The 17,003-nt window shown below is 48.8% G+C and overlaps 1 protein-coding gene across 2 annotated transcripts; it reads right to left on the minus strand.

Moving 5' to 3' along the window:
• Positions 1 to 1,078: 1,078 nt before the first annotated feature.
• okr (DNA repair and recombination protein RAD54-like okr) lies at positions 1,079 to 16,994 on the minus strand. 2 transcript variants are annotated; one of them, XM_089548918.1, is made up of 5 exons: positions 16,108 to 16,994; positions 14,496 to 15,001; positions 12,793 to 13,218; positions 4,516 to 4,752; positions 1,079 to 3,463 (listed from the first exon to the last, which is right to left on the minus strand). In XM_089548918.1, the coding sequence occupies exons 1-5, from the start codon at positions 16,819 to 16,821 to the stop codon at positions 3,223 to 3,225; spliced, it is 2,124 nt and encodes a 707-aa protein (XP_089405044.1). In that variant the 5' UTR covers positions 16,822 to 16,994; the 3' UTR covers positions 1,079 to 3,222. The 2 variants fall into 2 exon arrangements, with proteins under 2 accessions (XP_089405044.1, XP_089405053.1); XM_089548927.1 differs by lacking the exon at positions 4,516 to 4,752.
• Positions 16,995 to 17,003: the final 9 nt, after the last annotated feature.

Here is a 17,003-nt window from a genome sequence, read left to right on the forward strand (position 1 = left end):
TCACACTCACAGCAAGCCGAGCACCGCCACCTCAATGCTAATGGTTGCGACTGAGAGAAGAATGAAAAGGAAAGTGCACGGGCCTGCCGACTGGCTCAAGCGGAGCCACCAACGTTGCCACGTGCAGACAGAAGAGATTTGACAGATGAGAAAGTAAAGACGCGCGTCGCAACATCCGGCGGACGCTGGCTGAAATAACAGATACACGGCCGTAGCCCGAAGGCTGCCCCTATATATGTTGTCCGTCTATTTACACTCACCACTCAACCTCCATGTGGCGCCAATTTTCCCGACTACATCCGTAGCAAAATTGTGAGCAACCGTTTGTGGTACAGCGTTTTGAGCGGTGTCATGCGATTTTTCGTTGAATATTTGAATATAGATCACATGTGCTACTCAATATGGAGGCTACCTTACGACAGGGATTCGAACCGACGACATACGCACCTTCAATTGTATACGTTCCCAGACTTTCGTATCGAAACTGACGCAACCGTTAGTCGTACAGCGTTCCAGGTGGTGTCATAAGCGCATGTGACACCACCGGTATTGCGTGATGCAAAAGGTTAGGTACACCTAACCGGAGATTATACAAAGCATGCATAGTAATACCTCGTAGTTATAGTCATGACTCATAGTCATCCTGCAACGTAGTATAGTTGGTTGGTTTATGGGGTTTAACGTCCCAAAGCGACTCAGGCTATGAGGGACGCCATAGTGAAGGGCTCCGGAAATTTCGACCCCGTGGGGTTCTCTAACGCGCACTGACATCGCACAGTACACGGGTCTCTAGCATTTCTCCTCCAAAGAAATTCGACCGCAGCGGCTGGGATCGAACCCGCGTCTTTGGGGTCAGCAGCCGAGCGCCATAGCCACTGAGCTATCGCGGCGGCTACAACGTAGTATGAATCAGCATTTTAATGCTTTCGCATTCTGATAAGTAAGCAGTTTTAAGTGCCTGAGCAGATTTTTTTTTAACGTTAATCAAGATCTGGGGCACTGAATCACTTTCATCTAGACGATGGCCGCTTCACGCAACTTTATAAGAAAATAGGAGCCTCGAAAGGCGAATAAAACATCCGGATGAAAAGCACAGTTTATTTACAACCGCACTGATTGAGGAACAAGTGCTCGAAAAATGAACACAACACACAGAGTTCTGGCGCCCTGAGAAGTGGGGGACTGCAAGACGACAGCTGCGACAAAGCGTCTGCGAAGGCTGAATTCGAAGCGGACAAACAAGAAGGAAAAACAAAATGATAAGCACGATTACCACGCGGTATAGGTAAAGAAAAAGGCAAGAAGGAAATATGGTACAAGAAAAAACGCGCACACGAAGCACACAATTGTCGACACGCAAGTTTTGTCCAAATGCTCGGTTGATTACCGCTCACGATAGGAAAAGCAGACGATAAAAAAAAACAGGCGCTCCTGAGGCCTACAGAAACAAGATAATAGCAAAAGAGAAAAAGCGGTGATGAGGGACTTTGCCTCGTAACTTGCGACATTCAAGAAGCTCTTCAGACCTTTCAAAGGCCGCAGTCCTGCCGCAATTTGTCAAAGAAGCAAAACTGTGGGTTCCAAACAGTAAGGAAATGCGATACCTTTTTGGCCGACAGGCATTGACAACGATATCTCTGTCGAGATTTTAGCACAAAGGTTGCACAACGATTGTCTACAGAGGAAGAAAATCTGGGCAATTTGGTTGCGATCCATAGTATAACAACGCAGACGACAAGAACAAACGAAAAACCAGACAACTAGACAAACATAACTGAGATTTCAGGCTCTGGTTGAATGCAGTCGCAGTCGGCTATGCATATCAGTGCACGACATTAAGTGCATAGTTTAGGCTCCGCTAGCTAGCTTGCGCGGATTCATTTTGTTACTTTTGAATAAGGATATCAAGATGGACTAAAGTAACGCAGTCTAAACGCATGCGTACGTCAAGTGAATGACGTCAAACCAGCGACGTCGCAAGTAAGTTCAAACGCCAAGTACCGCACAGAAGACAGTCATCCGACTTTGCCAAAAGGAAAAAAGAAAAAGTTAACATTCCACTAGTTCCAGCAACGCTATTTTGTCGCGATTCTATTGCCGTTTCATTCTCCTTTTTCTTTTGCCTCGCAACTACTTGGTCCCTATAATGGCTGCGAAGTCAGGGCTGGTTGCTTGCAAGCTACGCATGCCGCCAAATATAATGTCAGGATCGCGGTGCTGAACGAAGAAAACGAACGGAAAGAATAAATCGGGGAAAACAATTTCAAAAAAATATGGACCTTAAATTTATAAAGCGCAGTTTATGGTCTCGTGATTGGCCGCCGACTTGGCTATCGTCTCTACGGCTGCCGCGACCGTCCTAAAAACGGTCCAATCGCGACTCTTGCCCCAGCTACCGTCTATTGTGACTGGCCAGCGTAAACGAGTGAGCTAATGACGAACTTAACCTATCAAGAAAAAAGTAGGCGGGCTAAATCTCCGAAGCCTTGAACACGAAAAAAAAAAAGTTCATGGCTCAGTCCTACGAGCTACGAGCTACGCACAGTCGACACCATGGAGTCAGTGCAGTCAGTTCGCGGGGGCGGTCACTCGGCGAGCCTTGAATGAAGCCAGGCAGGAGCGAACATCACAAGATGTCACAGTTTCCAGTCTCTGACATCAAAGTCCGAAGCACGCGAGAACTAGATGACACTTTCGTCGCCATACCATAGTCAACCATCGCCATCAACGAAACCCATAATCACGCGATGACAACTCTACGGCTTGATTAGGACCTACACATAGGGCATCACACAGTGGAATTCACACAGCGCCGCCAAAAAGTGAGATCATGCGCTCCGCTTTGTAGGCGTTTTGACTGTGTTAATCATGGGTTTTGGAGGAGGTCCAGGACAGACGACACCAGTGCTCAAGAGCGCAAGGGCGATGGAGGGGGCCGTGGAGTCCACACAGCGCTGCCGGATAGCCCATGAACCTTAGCTTAGCCACCGATGACTACGTGGCCGGTAAAGGGCTCGGCAGGGACAGTGCGTTTCGCGGGACATCCGTTGCGGTGGTCCAGGACAGTAGGCAACGAACAACGATGGCTTCATACAGAGCTGTCTTCAGCGGGCAGCTCCGTTGCGACCGCAGAGGCGATGGCAGTGCATTCTATAGTACAGAGTCCATGTGCTGCAGTCCAGGACAGCGGAGGGACGTCAGGACCTCAGAACAAGGACGCGATCAGGGCACGGCCACGGGCGCCCGGTGGGAGCGCTGCGCAAAGGCGAAGTTGACGCCGGACTCCCAACACTGACGCAGCACGTGGTCCTCGGACTGCTTGCGCGCCCAGCAGTGGTGCCACTGGGACAGGTCGCTCGCCAGGTCGGCATCCTCGGGCGGAGGTCGGGCCTCGATGCCGTTCACGCAGCGACGGCACGACAGGGACTCGTGCGTCGAGCTGCGGACCTCTTCGCCGTCCAGCCTGTTCGCGGGAAGAAAAGGCAGCGGGTCAGGTGCTTGTGAATCAACACGGGAAACAACACCCGTATTAACATCACACAGCGATCACTTCGCAAGGGGACTTTTTTGGCGTAAACAGTGCCAGCGTTGCCCGTGCTTATAGACCTTTTCACTGTTTACAGCTTGAGTGAGCGCGCATGCGCGTTGGACTGTGCCGCGCATGCGCAGTAGATGCCTGTATGCAATCCGCCAATCAGAACACTGCTGGCACAGCCCCGTGGAAACATGGCTGCGACCAAAAAAAAGGCAAATATTAAAAGGCCTATAGTCGAATACAACTCAAGAACAAGGCGGCAAATGCCAATTAAAGGAAACCCTCTGACCAATGGCGTCGACCTATTGTGACGAAGTCGCGATCAACTGCCTTGCAGCAAGCAGCCTACCCTGGTACCGCATGTGGCTGGAAAGTGCAAGGAGGTTGACCGCGACGTCATAACAATACCTCGACGCTACTGGTTGGAGGGACATTGTGGGACATTTCTCGCTTCGTTTTTGGTTTGTATCCGACCACAGTATGTCGGAACCAAGACCTCCCTCGAATTCGTCAGTGGTCAGTGAGAATGTTATAAGGGTAGATAGGGGCCTTGAAAGCCATGTCAGCTGTACAGTAGTCGCTCATGAGGATGTGCTATCTTTGTGGCCATACGGTACGCGGGACAAGGGCTTTAAAGGCAGGGGAGAGGGCGCTCATACTGTGAAGCCCTTACAGAATTTTTACAGACAGTCTATGGACTGTCTATAGACAATCTAAAGATTTATGGCCATACTTTTGGTAGAGTTTTATATATATATATATATATATATATATATATATATATATATATATATATATATATATATATATATATATATATATATATAGGAAGGCAAAAGAGTATATAAAAAGCCTATAGATTGTCTATAGACCATTTTATAAGGGTATAGCACAGCTGTCTCTATACTTCGCCGTCCACGGGGAAGGAGCGTAGTCGGTGAGTTTTCGCTCTACACCCGGAGTAAAAAGGGGGTATGTACCTGAAGAGATCCCTGAGCTCGGCAGCGCTGAAGTGTCGCGCCACGTCCTCCTCGGAGTCGACGACGCAGCTGCTCAGGGCCTTCTTGTGCGTCTGCCGCTGCAGGATCTTCTCCTCGATGCTGCCCGAGCAGACCAGGCGGTAGACGAAGCAGGGCTTGCGCTGCCCGTCGCGCCACACGCGCGCCATGGCCTGCGCGTCGTTCGCCGGGTTCCAGTCCGGGTCGAACATCACCAACCTGCGCCGACGTGTACGCGCCATACGGTTTCACTTCGGAGTTTGCCCTAAGTCGTATACCAGTTACGAAACTCCACATCGAAACCGGAGCATGCCCCGCGACCAGTTTACGGTACAAGGTTAGCCGACTCCACACTCTAAACACAAATACGCCTATATGGGAGTAAGACGGGAGTAAGGCGTCCTCTGGCGCACTCCCCTTTTTAAAGGGTGTGAGAGGACAGTTTTACTCCCTTTTTACTCCTTTTTGCTTAGAGTGCAGAGCAAAAGCGGTTGCCGCGCTGTCATGCACATCCCGTGCACATGTGGTGCTACCATCGTGGTAATCGTGGTGCAACCATTACGGTAACGCCTCTGAGACACCTTCCGAGGAGAGCACATCAACTCGCTCAATCACTGCATTGCGTTGTCATGGACACCTGAGCCAAATAATACGCTTCTGCACGCAGCAGAGAACCCGACGTCACGCGTGAGAGTTGGCGAGCCCTTTCTGGCGGCTTCTGCACGCTCGCACCGTCCTCCGTCGCACGATCCAGCGTATACTAGCTTGGGGACAGCTATTGGTTAAATTCTTTCAAACGTCAGGCAGCTATACCGTGGCCGCGGCCAGTAAGCTCCGCCTTCTTTCCCCGGCGGTGGGGCCGACGTAAGAGAGTCGAGCTTTCAGCGTGCACAAAGTGGCGATATGAGGGGGAAAGTTGCGAAGCTTCTGTAATTCAAATTTCGACTGCAGATAACTCAGATTCTACAAAGCGGATCAAAAAAATTATTGCTGGAGGATATTCATGAAGCGGCGTGCTTTAACATCCCAGGCATACTAGAACTTTAGTGGGTTAATGCCCATATATACAGAGTTGGTCATTCTCTACTTGACATCCATAGATCCCTGGGAGTCCTCATACCCCTCCTGTCGCAGTGGTGCAGCGGTTGAGCGATGCGCCATTGCCCTGCGTTGGCAGGTGCTCCCAACGGTGGACCCTGTACGACCCAGGTTGTTCTTCCCTTGCGACCAATCATTGACTGCCACCTGCCACGGCGGACATATTCACTATCCGGTGGGCAGGTTGTGATGACCCCGCAAGGTCACGTGACCTCGGTTGCCCACCTGCCTCCTAGGTTGCTCTCTGGGGACCACCTGTCAGCTCTCCCGCAGGTCATGTTGCACACACGGCGATATCCGGCTTTACCTAGCAGAGTGCAGCTAGCGCTTCAAAAACTTCGTGTCTGTGCCCATTTAATTCTCTCAGACCAGCAGGAGGCGAAGCAGATTCCTTCCCTGCCTCCGCGCCGACCCGGGCAAGCGCTTCTCTCGAACGACGACGCCACCGCGGTACGCGCAATCCATCCAGTTTCGCCTCGCCTCGCACTGAGCGAAAAGGCATGCAGGTCGCAGCAACGGGCGTGTCGTCATCACTCCCCGCGCGCAGCCCCGCGACAGCAAGCGACGATGAAAAGATGCGCTCCCCTGCCTTTTGTCTCCCTCGGTATACACACACACACACAGAGACAGAGAAAGAAGGTATACAGCGGTCCGTGTTTGCGTTTCGTCCCGCCTACTTGTCATCACGCGACATGCGCATAGGACGTCGCCACACAGAACACACGGTGCAAGAGCGAACCCCCGCAGTGGAGAAGCGCGCACATTGTAACCGCGTGTAACGGGGCAAGCTTTGCCGCGAGACAGACACGAACACCTCCGCGGCACAAATAAGAAAGGCCCCCTCCGTGCAGGGGCACAGAGCACGCAAAAAAGAACAAAGAAAGGGGGGGGGGGGGGGGGAGTATTGCGTCATACAGAGAAAAAAAAACTGACGAGGAGCCGGTGGAGTGAAGACTAGTGGCCTCCGCGTCGTCTTGACTGCAAGCGCCCAACGGACAGGAGCGCTGTCAGGTCGGTTAAACAGAGTAGACGGCAGAGGCACGTTCACGCGCGTGTTAGGTATTCAAATGGCTGACGAAACGAAGCTGTCAACAACGGCGTGTTCCACGCTAACGCCAGTCACGAGATGGTCAAGCGCGTGGCTGCAGCAGCAGCAGCTGCTGCCGAACTGGCTCAGCGTCCGCGTCAAAGGCGAGAAACAAGGTGCTTTTTATTTTTATTTTTTTGCAAAGAAAATGGCGCAGTAGCTGTCTCACTCTTTGGAGGAAGGTGTGAGTGAAAGAAGAAAGAGAGAAAGGGGTGCCGTAGTGGAGGAGCTCCGGAATAGTTTCGACCCGCTGGGGGATCTTTAACGTGCACTGACATCGCGCAGCGCACGGGCTCCAGACGCAAGACGACGTTTCCTGAGCATCCTCTCCCCTTTACACCAGAATCTTTCTTCTAAGCACGTGCCAGCAACTAGAGCTCGATGGAATTCCTGTATCACGCAATGGAAGTCTTCCAAAGGAGAGGGTATGGGGGGCTGTGATGGGTACGGTCCTCGAGATGAGGCAAACGCAAAATGAAAACAGTGCCTTGTGATGCGCCTGTTTTCGCTGCACCCCTGCCTGCGTGGCTTTGCGGTAAATGCGCCGCCTGCCTGCACAGATCATCTGAGCGCGTTTACGAAAGGGGCAGTCCAGTGATACCGAATGCTGTCGGTTGCGAAACAATACAGCTGAACCTCGTTACAGCGAAGTCTACTGGGAAACCGTGATATCTTCGTTATAGCCATTGCTTCGTTACGGCCGTCGGCGCTCTAGGCCGCAATTTTCGAATGCGAACAGGCTTACATGCCACCGTGTAGCGTATATCTTACGCCAGAAAGCCATCAGCAAGCGCATAGAGCGCCCCGACGCGGGCCTAATATGTGATCCTCGCCAACGCGCTTCCGTCTTTTCCGCGTTCCGCAGAGGGTTCAGCAACCAGAAGATGGGCCTTGAAGGAATAATGTAGACGGCAGTGATCAAACTATTCAGAATAGTGCACTCGCAATGTTTATTTTTGCCCGCACTTCTTTTCGCTGTAAAGCATCGGGTCGATGCTCCTTTAAGCAGTGGGTAATGACCCAAAGCTTTCTAATGGTTTTGTTCTAATGGTTGTTTGGTCGCACTTTGCATTGTGATTCATTGCATTGTGATTTGCACCAGATTTACCTCGACTGATCGCAATCAGGTGGAGCCGATTCTGCGTTGTTCCAGACCGTTGCGGATAATTTGCACGCCGTATCTCGAAAGTTCGCTATCAGCTTTAAATTGAGTGTGACCGAAAGCGGCGGGCATTCCGTCCGACGACCGCCGAGCACGCTTATTGCCTATCGCCGCCGCCGAGTCGTTCAGTTCTTTGTGGGCGCGAGTCAGCCCAATAAAGTTTCTTTTGAACGCCCTTCTCGCTGTCTTCCTGACTGCAGTTACCACAACGCGATAGCATTTAGACCTATTTTCTAAGCGCTGAAGCCGAGACGGGCCGCCTTGAAAGAGGACACGCGGCGATTTCGGCTCGAGTACCCTTACAGTTGGCTTTCTCGCATGAACAAATTTCACTGGTCAGGACACTTCACTGCACCACACCAATGTCTTGTGGAGAAAGGAAACGCCAGGCCGGAGGCTAAACAAAAACCATTTGAAAAAACGCTCGCAATGCTTCTAAAACAAGGGACATCAGCTTGTTTCTAATTCCTTTCACACCGCGGGCGAGAACATTAGTGATTAATTCTTTTTTGCTAACGATTATAGACAACGATGCCCAGAGACACTTCTTCCTACCTTAATCAGCTGCTTCGATTATGGCCGCCTTTTGTCATCGGAAATCGTCGTGCGCTTTCTTTAGCTACCACTAATCTCGGCCTATAGTGAAACCAAAGGGACGTCGATGCTGTTAAGCCCATCAAACGGACTGCCAAACGACCCAAACCACGTGACCAAGCCGCGAAAGCGGGAACTACATAGCACTCTAAGCGCGCCTTTGTGGGAGTAAATAAAGTCACTGGAACTCAAGAGTTCCAGTGACTTTAGGAGTAAAAAGGCACATTGATATGACGTTCTTGCGGGCTAGTTAGTTCATTATCAAGGACGGTTAGAAACAGCACGAAAGGCGAAGACAGGAGGTAAAGAAACGAACACGACACTACGGACGCATATTCAGACTTAGCTTCTCTATTCCTCTCACGTGGCCCCAGGATGGTATCAGATGACCGAAAGTAGCTTGAATTTGTCCCTTTCATAAAACGGAGTGCACGAGAGGACAGATTACCCCCTTTTTGCTCCCTTCCGTTTAGAGTTATACAGGGTGCTCCGCCTTTAACTGTCCGGGTGATAAAAAAAATTCCTGCGCAAACTACTGGATTAGTTGCGATTAAGCACCGCCCACAAGGTAGTTTATGATGGTCAGCGTTTTTTGGGTAAATAATTTAAAATCGGAACATCCCTGGATTGCCCGGAATCGGCGAATAACTGCAGTCGTCTGCGCGCAGAATTTTCGTCGAGGCTAGCGGAATGGCCGATTTGAGAGACTGCGCCATCTGACGAATTGCGAGGCAACCAACGTCTCTGCTTGAAGCCGGGGTACGTCTCGGAGTACTACAGATGGCGCAGCCTCTGAAATCGGCTGTTCCGTTCTCCTCGACGAAAATTTTGCGCGCAGACTGCAGTTATCCGCCGATTTCGGACAATCCAGGCAAGTTCCGACGTTAAATTAATTATTTAAAAAAAAAAGCCTATCATAAGCTACCACGTGGTCGGTGCTTGAGACCAAATAGGCCAGAAGTTTGCGCAGGAAAATTTTCTACAACCCGAACAGATAAGTATAGAACACCCTGTATATATGGCAGACGGCACCCAAGAATCACAGCGCGCTCGTAGATGGTCGTGTGCAGCGAGGAGTTTGGAAACTGGGAGGACTCCAATTACCTTGACAACTTTCGAGACCAAGCATAGCGCAGCGTGACATACCTACCGCTTCGCGCGACATCGTTCAGTGGGCTGCGTACTCGAGTACCGGCGCAGATGGGTTCGCTGAAGCTCCGAATAAACGAATACCATGCGGGCCACTCTATAGAGGCGAGAAAAGCTTTCAGCACGTCTTTTCCGGCGCTCGACAGAGCGGGCTATACGCGCCAACTTCATTGCGCCGAGTCGAACGGGTACGGGAAGTACAGAGTGCCGTTACGAATCGACATACTCAGCGCGAAATGGACAGCGGAGTTCATTATACATTCGAGCCCGGATATTTCGAATTATTGGCTATATCGAACGCACAAATTATCCCGTTGAAAATCTTGTGTAAAAGTATACGAAAGTCGCGTAGGATATCGAACTCCGGTTTCGCCGGTCCTTGAATGTAATGAAATGCCCGCTGCGCCCCTGCAAACGGAGCTTCTCCTCACGGCCCTCTTCGATCACTTCTCGAGCGCAGAGGCGGGTCGGCTACGCGGCCGTGGCCATCTCCTGGCAGCGCTAATGCTGTGAAACCTCGTGTCGTGATGCGGTGAACTTGGAGTGTGCTTGAAGGTGGTCTTTGATCACTTGTACTCACTTTCTACGTCACATCGCTGTCATGCAGTGAAGCCAATCTAACTAACTAAATAATATTACTTCATGTGTTTTGAAAATGCCACAGGTGATTATTGATCTTCCTGCATTCGTATTTGTGCTGTGTGAACTTCCTTTTCGTGGATGCTTTTTTTTTTTTGTAGTGCGTCCAAAACCATCATATTGTAATGCAATCTGTCAATAATTTCAAAAGAGGCTAGCAGTATGTTCTAAAATAAAAATAAAACAAAATCCCAGCTGCTGCACTCACATGGCAGGCTGTGCTGCTGAAGACGTCTCTGAAATTATAGCTTTTCTTCTTCTGACAGCAGTATAGGCACCATTCGTGGCTTATCATATCCAAAGTCTTGTTAGTTACTTTGGCATGATATCATCATAGACACTTCTTCCGTGCCATTTGAGATAAGAATTGAATTTAAAAACATGTACTCCTCATCAGTCCTTTAGTAACTGGACACGCTAAATAGGATCCCCATGCATGCACGTAAAACCTTTGTCATGCATGCACGATTTATCCTTTATAATATTATGTGCACAATTTATAGAATCCAATGGTCACACGTATACTCTTCACAGGTGAGATAGAAGCTGGTATAGCAATGCTAACGTTCCAACAGTTTTGCAATTACAAGCTTTGACTGTCATTCAACCATTTCATTTAATTATTGCGCAAATAGCAGTACACACAAGGGCCGTTTGCACAAGGAATGAGTTATCTACACCTTAGCGTCAAGACCCTGAAGGGCTTTTGTGAGTGCTCGTTCTCGGCATCCACAAAGGCACCACTCTGCCCCATTTTGGCATTGGCAACGAGTTTCCCAAGAGCACTGTAAAACAGACAATGCTAAATCTATCCTAAAAGAAAACCTGACTAGTTAGTAGCAAAGTGCATACTATATCACTGCAGTACTTTCTTCCTAATGAAAAAAGAAGCTGACCTAGTTCTCACAAAGGCACAGAATAATGTCACTTAGCATCCAAAGGCAGATCTTGGGACAGTCTCTATAGGCCCTCTCACAAGGCTGGAAATATAGTGAAAGGACTACTTAGTCAAGCTACAGACTGGCAAGAGTATGTAGACGAAAACCCAGCTTATGGTGAAGTGCTGTATATTATCAAAAATTACAAAACCAAGCATTAAAAAGACAATGACACTTTCAAACTTTAGGTTTGAACCTGTTAGCATGCACGACAATAACACATTCAAACTTTAGGTTTGAACCTGTTAGCATGCACAACTTCAAACGACGAGATCGTGCACACAGTCTACTGGAATAAGGCTGCTTAAATAAACACTCAGCACAGCTCCATTCCAACCTTATTCTTAGTAAAAATTGGTTCTGGCTATGTTGATCTTTGTCCACAACCAAAATACACTGGAGAAGAATGGGAAGCTGGGCAAGCTGGTAACAATTCATTCTGGACGGAACAGCGTGAAAACAAGACAGCAGACTACAGAAGAAGGCACGCAAAAACGAGCGCTGTTCATGTGTACCTTTTGTCGTTCACCTTGTCTTCGTGCTATTCTGTCAACAATTAACAAAATACACATTTACTGCTGAGAAAACTAGGCATTCAAAATTTTCCCTCCACTCGATTCAAAGTCATGACGTCTACACCGAAAAGAGTCGATCCCTGCTTGAAAGTGAATGGCGGTGTTGCTATAGTGCCTAGAATAGTGTGGCCTAGCCTCCGGGATCTGCATCAATAAAAACTGTGCCAATGCATCACAGTTTACTCGCAAAATCGGCTGGTGATGGCAAAACCTACATTTCATTTCTTGAGGCATTCCTTGCTTATGAAAGCAGCATTTTCAGTCAATGTAACATCTTTCTTTGACATTGGAATGCAGTAATATTTTGATACAGGCCAACTTCCATTATTAGTCCTCAGAGTCCTTTTATAATGGTGTTAAGAACTAATTTTCTGATTGTAATGTCCAGTTCCAGTTCTGACATGTATACTTGTGCATTGGCCAGTCTATATATTGGTCTGGTGTATTTAGGCTCTATGCATTTTTGGGAAAACCTCCAGGGTGGAGTAGATCAGTTAAGGAGTAATTATTGATTAGCATCTACCTGAGTACAACCATACACCAACAAAGGAAAGCTACACAGCTTTCTCAGAAACTCTGCAGTTGGAGAAAAATTCGTACTGGTCCGGGGATCAAACCCAGGACCGCTCCATGTTCAGGACCATTGCTCTACCAACTAAGCTAACTAGAACAAGTAGCTGAAGTAGGCTGAGGACAAACTGAGCTTTCCTTTGTAGCCCTACAGCTGCGCTGAGGTGGATGATAATGAGTAATTACTGCCCAGTTGACTGGTTGCTGTATATGATCTAGAATTTCATCTTTTACTCTCTTCCCTGTGTGTCAAATGATCCCTTCTTGTAACTAGACACAAGCTTGTCATAAGTTAATAACTCATCTTCATTAAAATCGTGCCTGCCACTGAGTCTCTGCTCCTGTATCGACCTACCTTGAATTAATATCTCATTTATCACCCAGCTTCCCTAATGTGAACCTTTTCGAAGACATGTGGTCTCACAATAATGGCTGAGCGAAACTCACCTGTTGGCCCCAATGAGGTTGAGTCCACAGCCTCCAGCTTTGCTACTGAGCATAAAAGCGAACTCGGGGCTGGATGGCGTGTTGAAAGCCGCCACAATCTTTGCCCTCTTCTTAATGGTCATGCTGCCATCGAGCCGGAAGAATCCGTAGCCGCGTTCACGACACAGCTGCTCAAAGACGTCCAGCGTCTGGGTGTAGTTCGAAATGAGGACCACCTTGTCGTCAGTGGTGCTCCGAATCACAGCCAGGAGGCAGTCAAGAAGGCGTAGTTTGCCCGAAAGCTCAGGTTGCACCGACCGACCCCGGAATATCTTCTCGCTCTCGGGGAAACACTCGCGGACTAGTGACGGATGGTTGCAGAGCTTCTTGAGAAGTGTGATTGTGGCAAGTGGAGTGGTCCCCTTCGAGCGGGCTAGCTCGTCATACCTGCATGACAATGGTAGGCTTCAGAAACAGCTAATGCATTCAAATGAGAAACATAGAACATTGAGGAATCTAGTTAGAACATGTGCTGAGGCAGTCGTTAGTGTGTAACAAAATGTAAAAAGAATGACATATGTCAGTCTATAAGTTACCTCTTTGTTTATAAAGTCACTATACTTCAGAAATTCTGCATTACTTGCGATGTTTCTAAGGTAAGGTTTCACCATACTGTTTTTACCATTGTTTTACCAGTATACAAGTTTTCGGTTCTCCGAGGCATTTCATCATACATGCCAAGCTATGTTACCCAGGGTTATTTTGGGACCTGTTTTAATAACAGGAAGTAGTGCCTGGCATGCACAGCTCACACAAACCCTATTTACTACCTAACAAAGCACTACCATGTTATGCAAAATGTTTGTAGTGTAGTCTGCACCCTATAAAGCTGATAACGCGAACAAACAATGCTTTGCACTGGCATGCTTACTACTATTACTAGCTTACACTAGCTTTGGCTCCAGGAATGCCAAGTGTTTACAATGAGACGAGGAACAGGCTTATTCTGCCTGGCACTAATAACAGGTCCCAAAATAACCCTCGGAAACATAGTTTGGCATGTAAGATGAAATGCCTCAGAGAAGCGAAAACTTGTATGGTGGTAGAGCAATGGTAAAAATAGTATGGTGAAACTTTTCCTCTGAAACATCACAAGTAATGCAGTATTTCTGAAATATAGTGACTTTATAAACAAAGAGGTAATTTATAAACTGACATATGTCATTCTTTTTGCACCAGTTTGTGTATGATTTCCAAACACTGTTTCAGAACTGTATTTAGTAGTGTACTGTCGGGGACAAGAATGGTATACTCCACACGGCAGGAGCCGGAGCAACGGAAAACTGCGGCATTTTGGCGAGCTAAAGCACAAAACATTGAAACGAGCCAAGCGACATGCCTGCTGATAATAAAAGTCACGCATTGGCTGTCTCGATCGCAGATGCCACCTGTAGATGGCGTTGCAACGCAGTTTTCCGTTGCTCCGGCTCCTGCCATTTTTGACCCGATAGTACATGCAGGTGTTATTACCTAATCTTCTGTGCACTTGGGCAAACTTCGTAACTACCTCTACATTCAAACAGCCACCTTTTAGTCTTTGAAAAATGTGATAGCGTGTGTGTAAAAATGTGTAATGTGTCCACCATAGGGGACAACCAGCCATATGCACAAAGTGGAGAATCAAAGTGCTCTGAAATTAACTGCAGCACAATACTAGTTCATACCAAGTGCGCTGCATCGACGTCATGGAGCAGCAGACAATGTACTCCATCTTGACCGGCAGGTAACGCGACAGGAGAGCATTCGTCCTGCGAATCAGGCATCGATTCACAATGCCCACCAACTCGTCCAGTCTCTCCTGACCACGCGCACGGTCGGCGTCTGTGGAGCACGAATCCCTGCTCTTCAAGATGGGCAGCTCAAACTTGCGCTTGAACTCTTGTGCCGTTCCGAGGATGCCCTGGTTCACAAAGTGGATGAGGCTGAAGTACTCGAGGAGATCGTTCTGGATAGGGGTTCCCGAAAGCAGCACACGTCTCCGTGTCCGCAGCCCGTTCAAGGCATGATAGGTCTGGTTCTCACAGTTCTTGAGTCGATGGCCTTCATCGCAAATGACAAGCCCAACTTCACCACTCTGCAGCGCCTCAGCATGCAGGCGGAAGGTCTCGTACGACAGGATCAGCACAGGTGTGCAGACACGCCTGCCAAAAGCCGTCATGAAGCTGCGGATCTGAAAAAGGAGCAAGCCATGAAACTTTACATGTGGTGCAGTGTAAAGGACAGGAAAAAGCATTAGTGCTCTCTAATTCCAGTGAATACAATGGCAGCATGACATATTAAAAGGTTTACTTTCCCCAGATATGCATCAATAGCACCAACCACTGCAAACATGAGCAACTTTTAGACAGTTTCTTGTTTTATTCTGGCTGTTTGTCAGCTACCTCCTAGGACTAAAGAACGAATTTGCACTTTTCCTTTCTAGAGAAAATCAGACAACACTGCAGCTACCACATTAATACTTGTATTGACAAAGATAGTACACAGCTGTGGTTTGGTTTGGTTTATGGGGTTTAGCATCCTAAAGAAACACAAGCTATGAGGTACGCCATCGTGGAGGGCTCTGGCACAGGCCTCTAGCATTTTGCCTCCATCGAGATGCGACCAAGCGGCTGGAATTGAACCTGCATTTTTCGGGTCAGCAGCTCAGCACCATAACCAATGAGCCACAGCGGCGGCCTACACAGCTGTGGTAGCAACATTGTTACAATGACAGGCAAATCTTCGTATATGGCAACAAACTGCAGCAGCCATCACTTTGCAAGCCTGCATGATGCCTAGATTCTTACTGGATGCTGTCAACCGTAACGTCTGCCATAGTGCATGCAAGGCTTGTATGTGCACCATGGCACTTTGACTTGTGAACAGTGTGTGACAGAAATATTCTTAGTATCCTTTTCAACAATTAAAGCACCACACACGTAATATGGAGATACACTGTCAGAGCAAATCTGACTGCAGATGTCAAGCAGAGAAGGAGTTTTTCCGTGCAATCAAAGGATGAAGCAGACAAGTAAAGTAAGCAAAACCCTGCGGTGTTGGTCGTGCGTGGTTCACAGGAAAGTGTCATAACTGCAAAGACATACATGCCAACTTCACGGCTTCAGTGCCAAGAAAGAAACTTATAGACGGCATTTCTACCGCAGGAAACAAACTTCAAGCTCGAGAATTTGTGGGCGCCTAGCTTCAAGTACCGTGCTCGCACGTAACAACGCTGAAGCACTAAGATGGAAGAAAGCGACGTTACAATGCAGTAAGCGAAAGCTATCCCGCACGAACCTCAGAATCGATTTCGGCCTTGCTACCACTTTCGATGGCGACGGAGCGGACCCGATCTCCCAACCACTTGGACAGCTCGTTGTGCCAGTTCTTGACCAGACTGCTGGGCGTCACGATGATCGCCTTGGTGATGGTGGGTACCGCGAACTCGGGACTCTGCCGCAGCAGTGTCCACAGCAGCGTGATGCACTGCAGCGTCTTGCCAAGGCCCATCTCGTCGGCCATGATGCAGCCGAAGCTGTCTTCGATCCGGCAGCCCGTCACACAGTCCCACATGAACTTCACTCCTTCGCGCTGGTGAGGGCGCAGCACTTTGGTGAGCACCGGATCGACAACCACGTGCACCAACCGGCTACTGCCTGTCATCTGCTCGTGGTTCGTTTGAGAAGGTGGAGCGTACAGTACCAGAGCACCTTCTTCGTCCGGGTCGTGGAGCGGACGCGGCCCAGAAGTTCGTTTGAGGCCCAGCGATCGACTTTGCAGGCTCGGCACATAGTTCGGGATGGGTACTTTGTATGGTCTGCTGAGTAGAGATCGTATGAAGGCTTCGTGCTTGCTAATGACACTCTCGCCGCCGCTGTTAGCCGTGCTTCCATTGTAACTGATCTCTTTGAGTCGGCGGACCGCTACGACGCCGTTCCTTTCGTAGCCGTCGTCATCGTCCTGGACGCAGCGTCGCTTGGCCAGCTGGCTCGGCGCGAAGCAGCGGCGCATGTCAAGTTGACCGCAGCACTACTGGCACCAGTTGCGACACGAACTATTGTTTTTTAGCGAAATGCGGACACGTCACTCGTTTACTTTCAGCAAAACTAAACTTTACATGTCGAGGCGATATCGTTTTTTCTCTTTCCCGCTATCCGAAAAAGGCGGGCAGTCACGCACAAAAACACAAGCCA

This window comes from Amblyomma mixtum, chromosome 1 (genome assembly GCF_055824585.1).
Source record: "Amblyomma mixtum isolate Tamu chromosome 1, ASM5582458v1, whole genome shotgun sequence".
Classification (NCBI taxonomy): Eukaryota; Metazoa; Arthropoda; class Arachnida; order Ixodida; family Ixodidae; genus Amblyomma; species Amblyomma mixtum.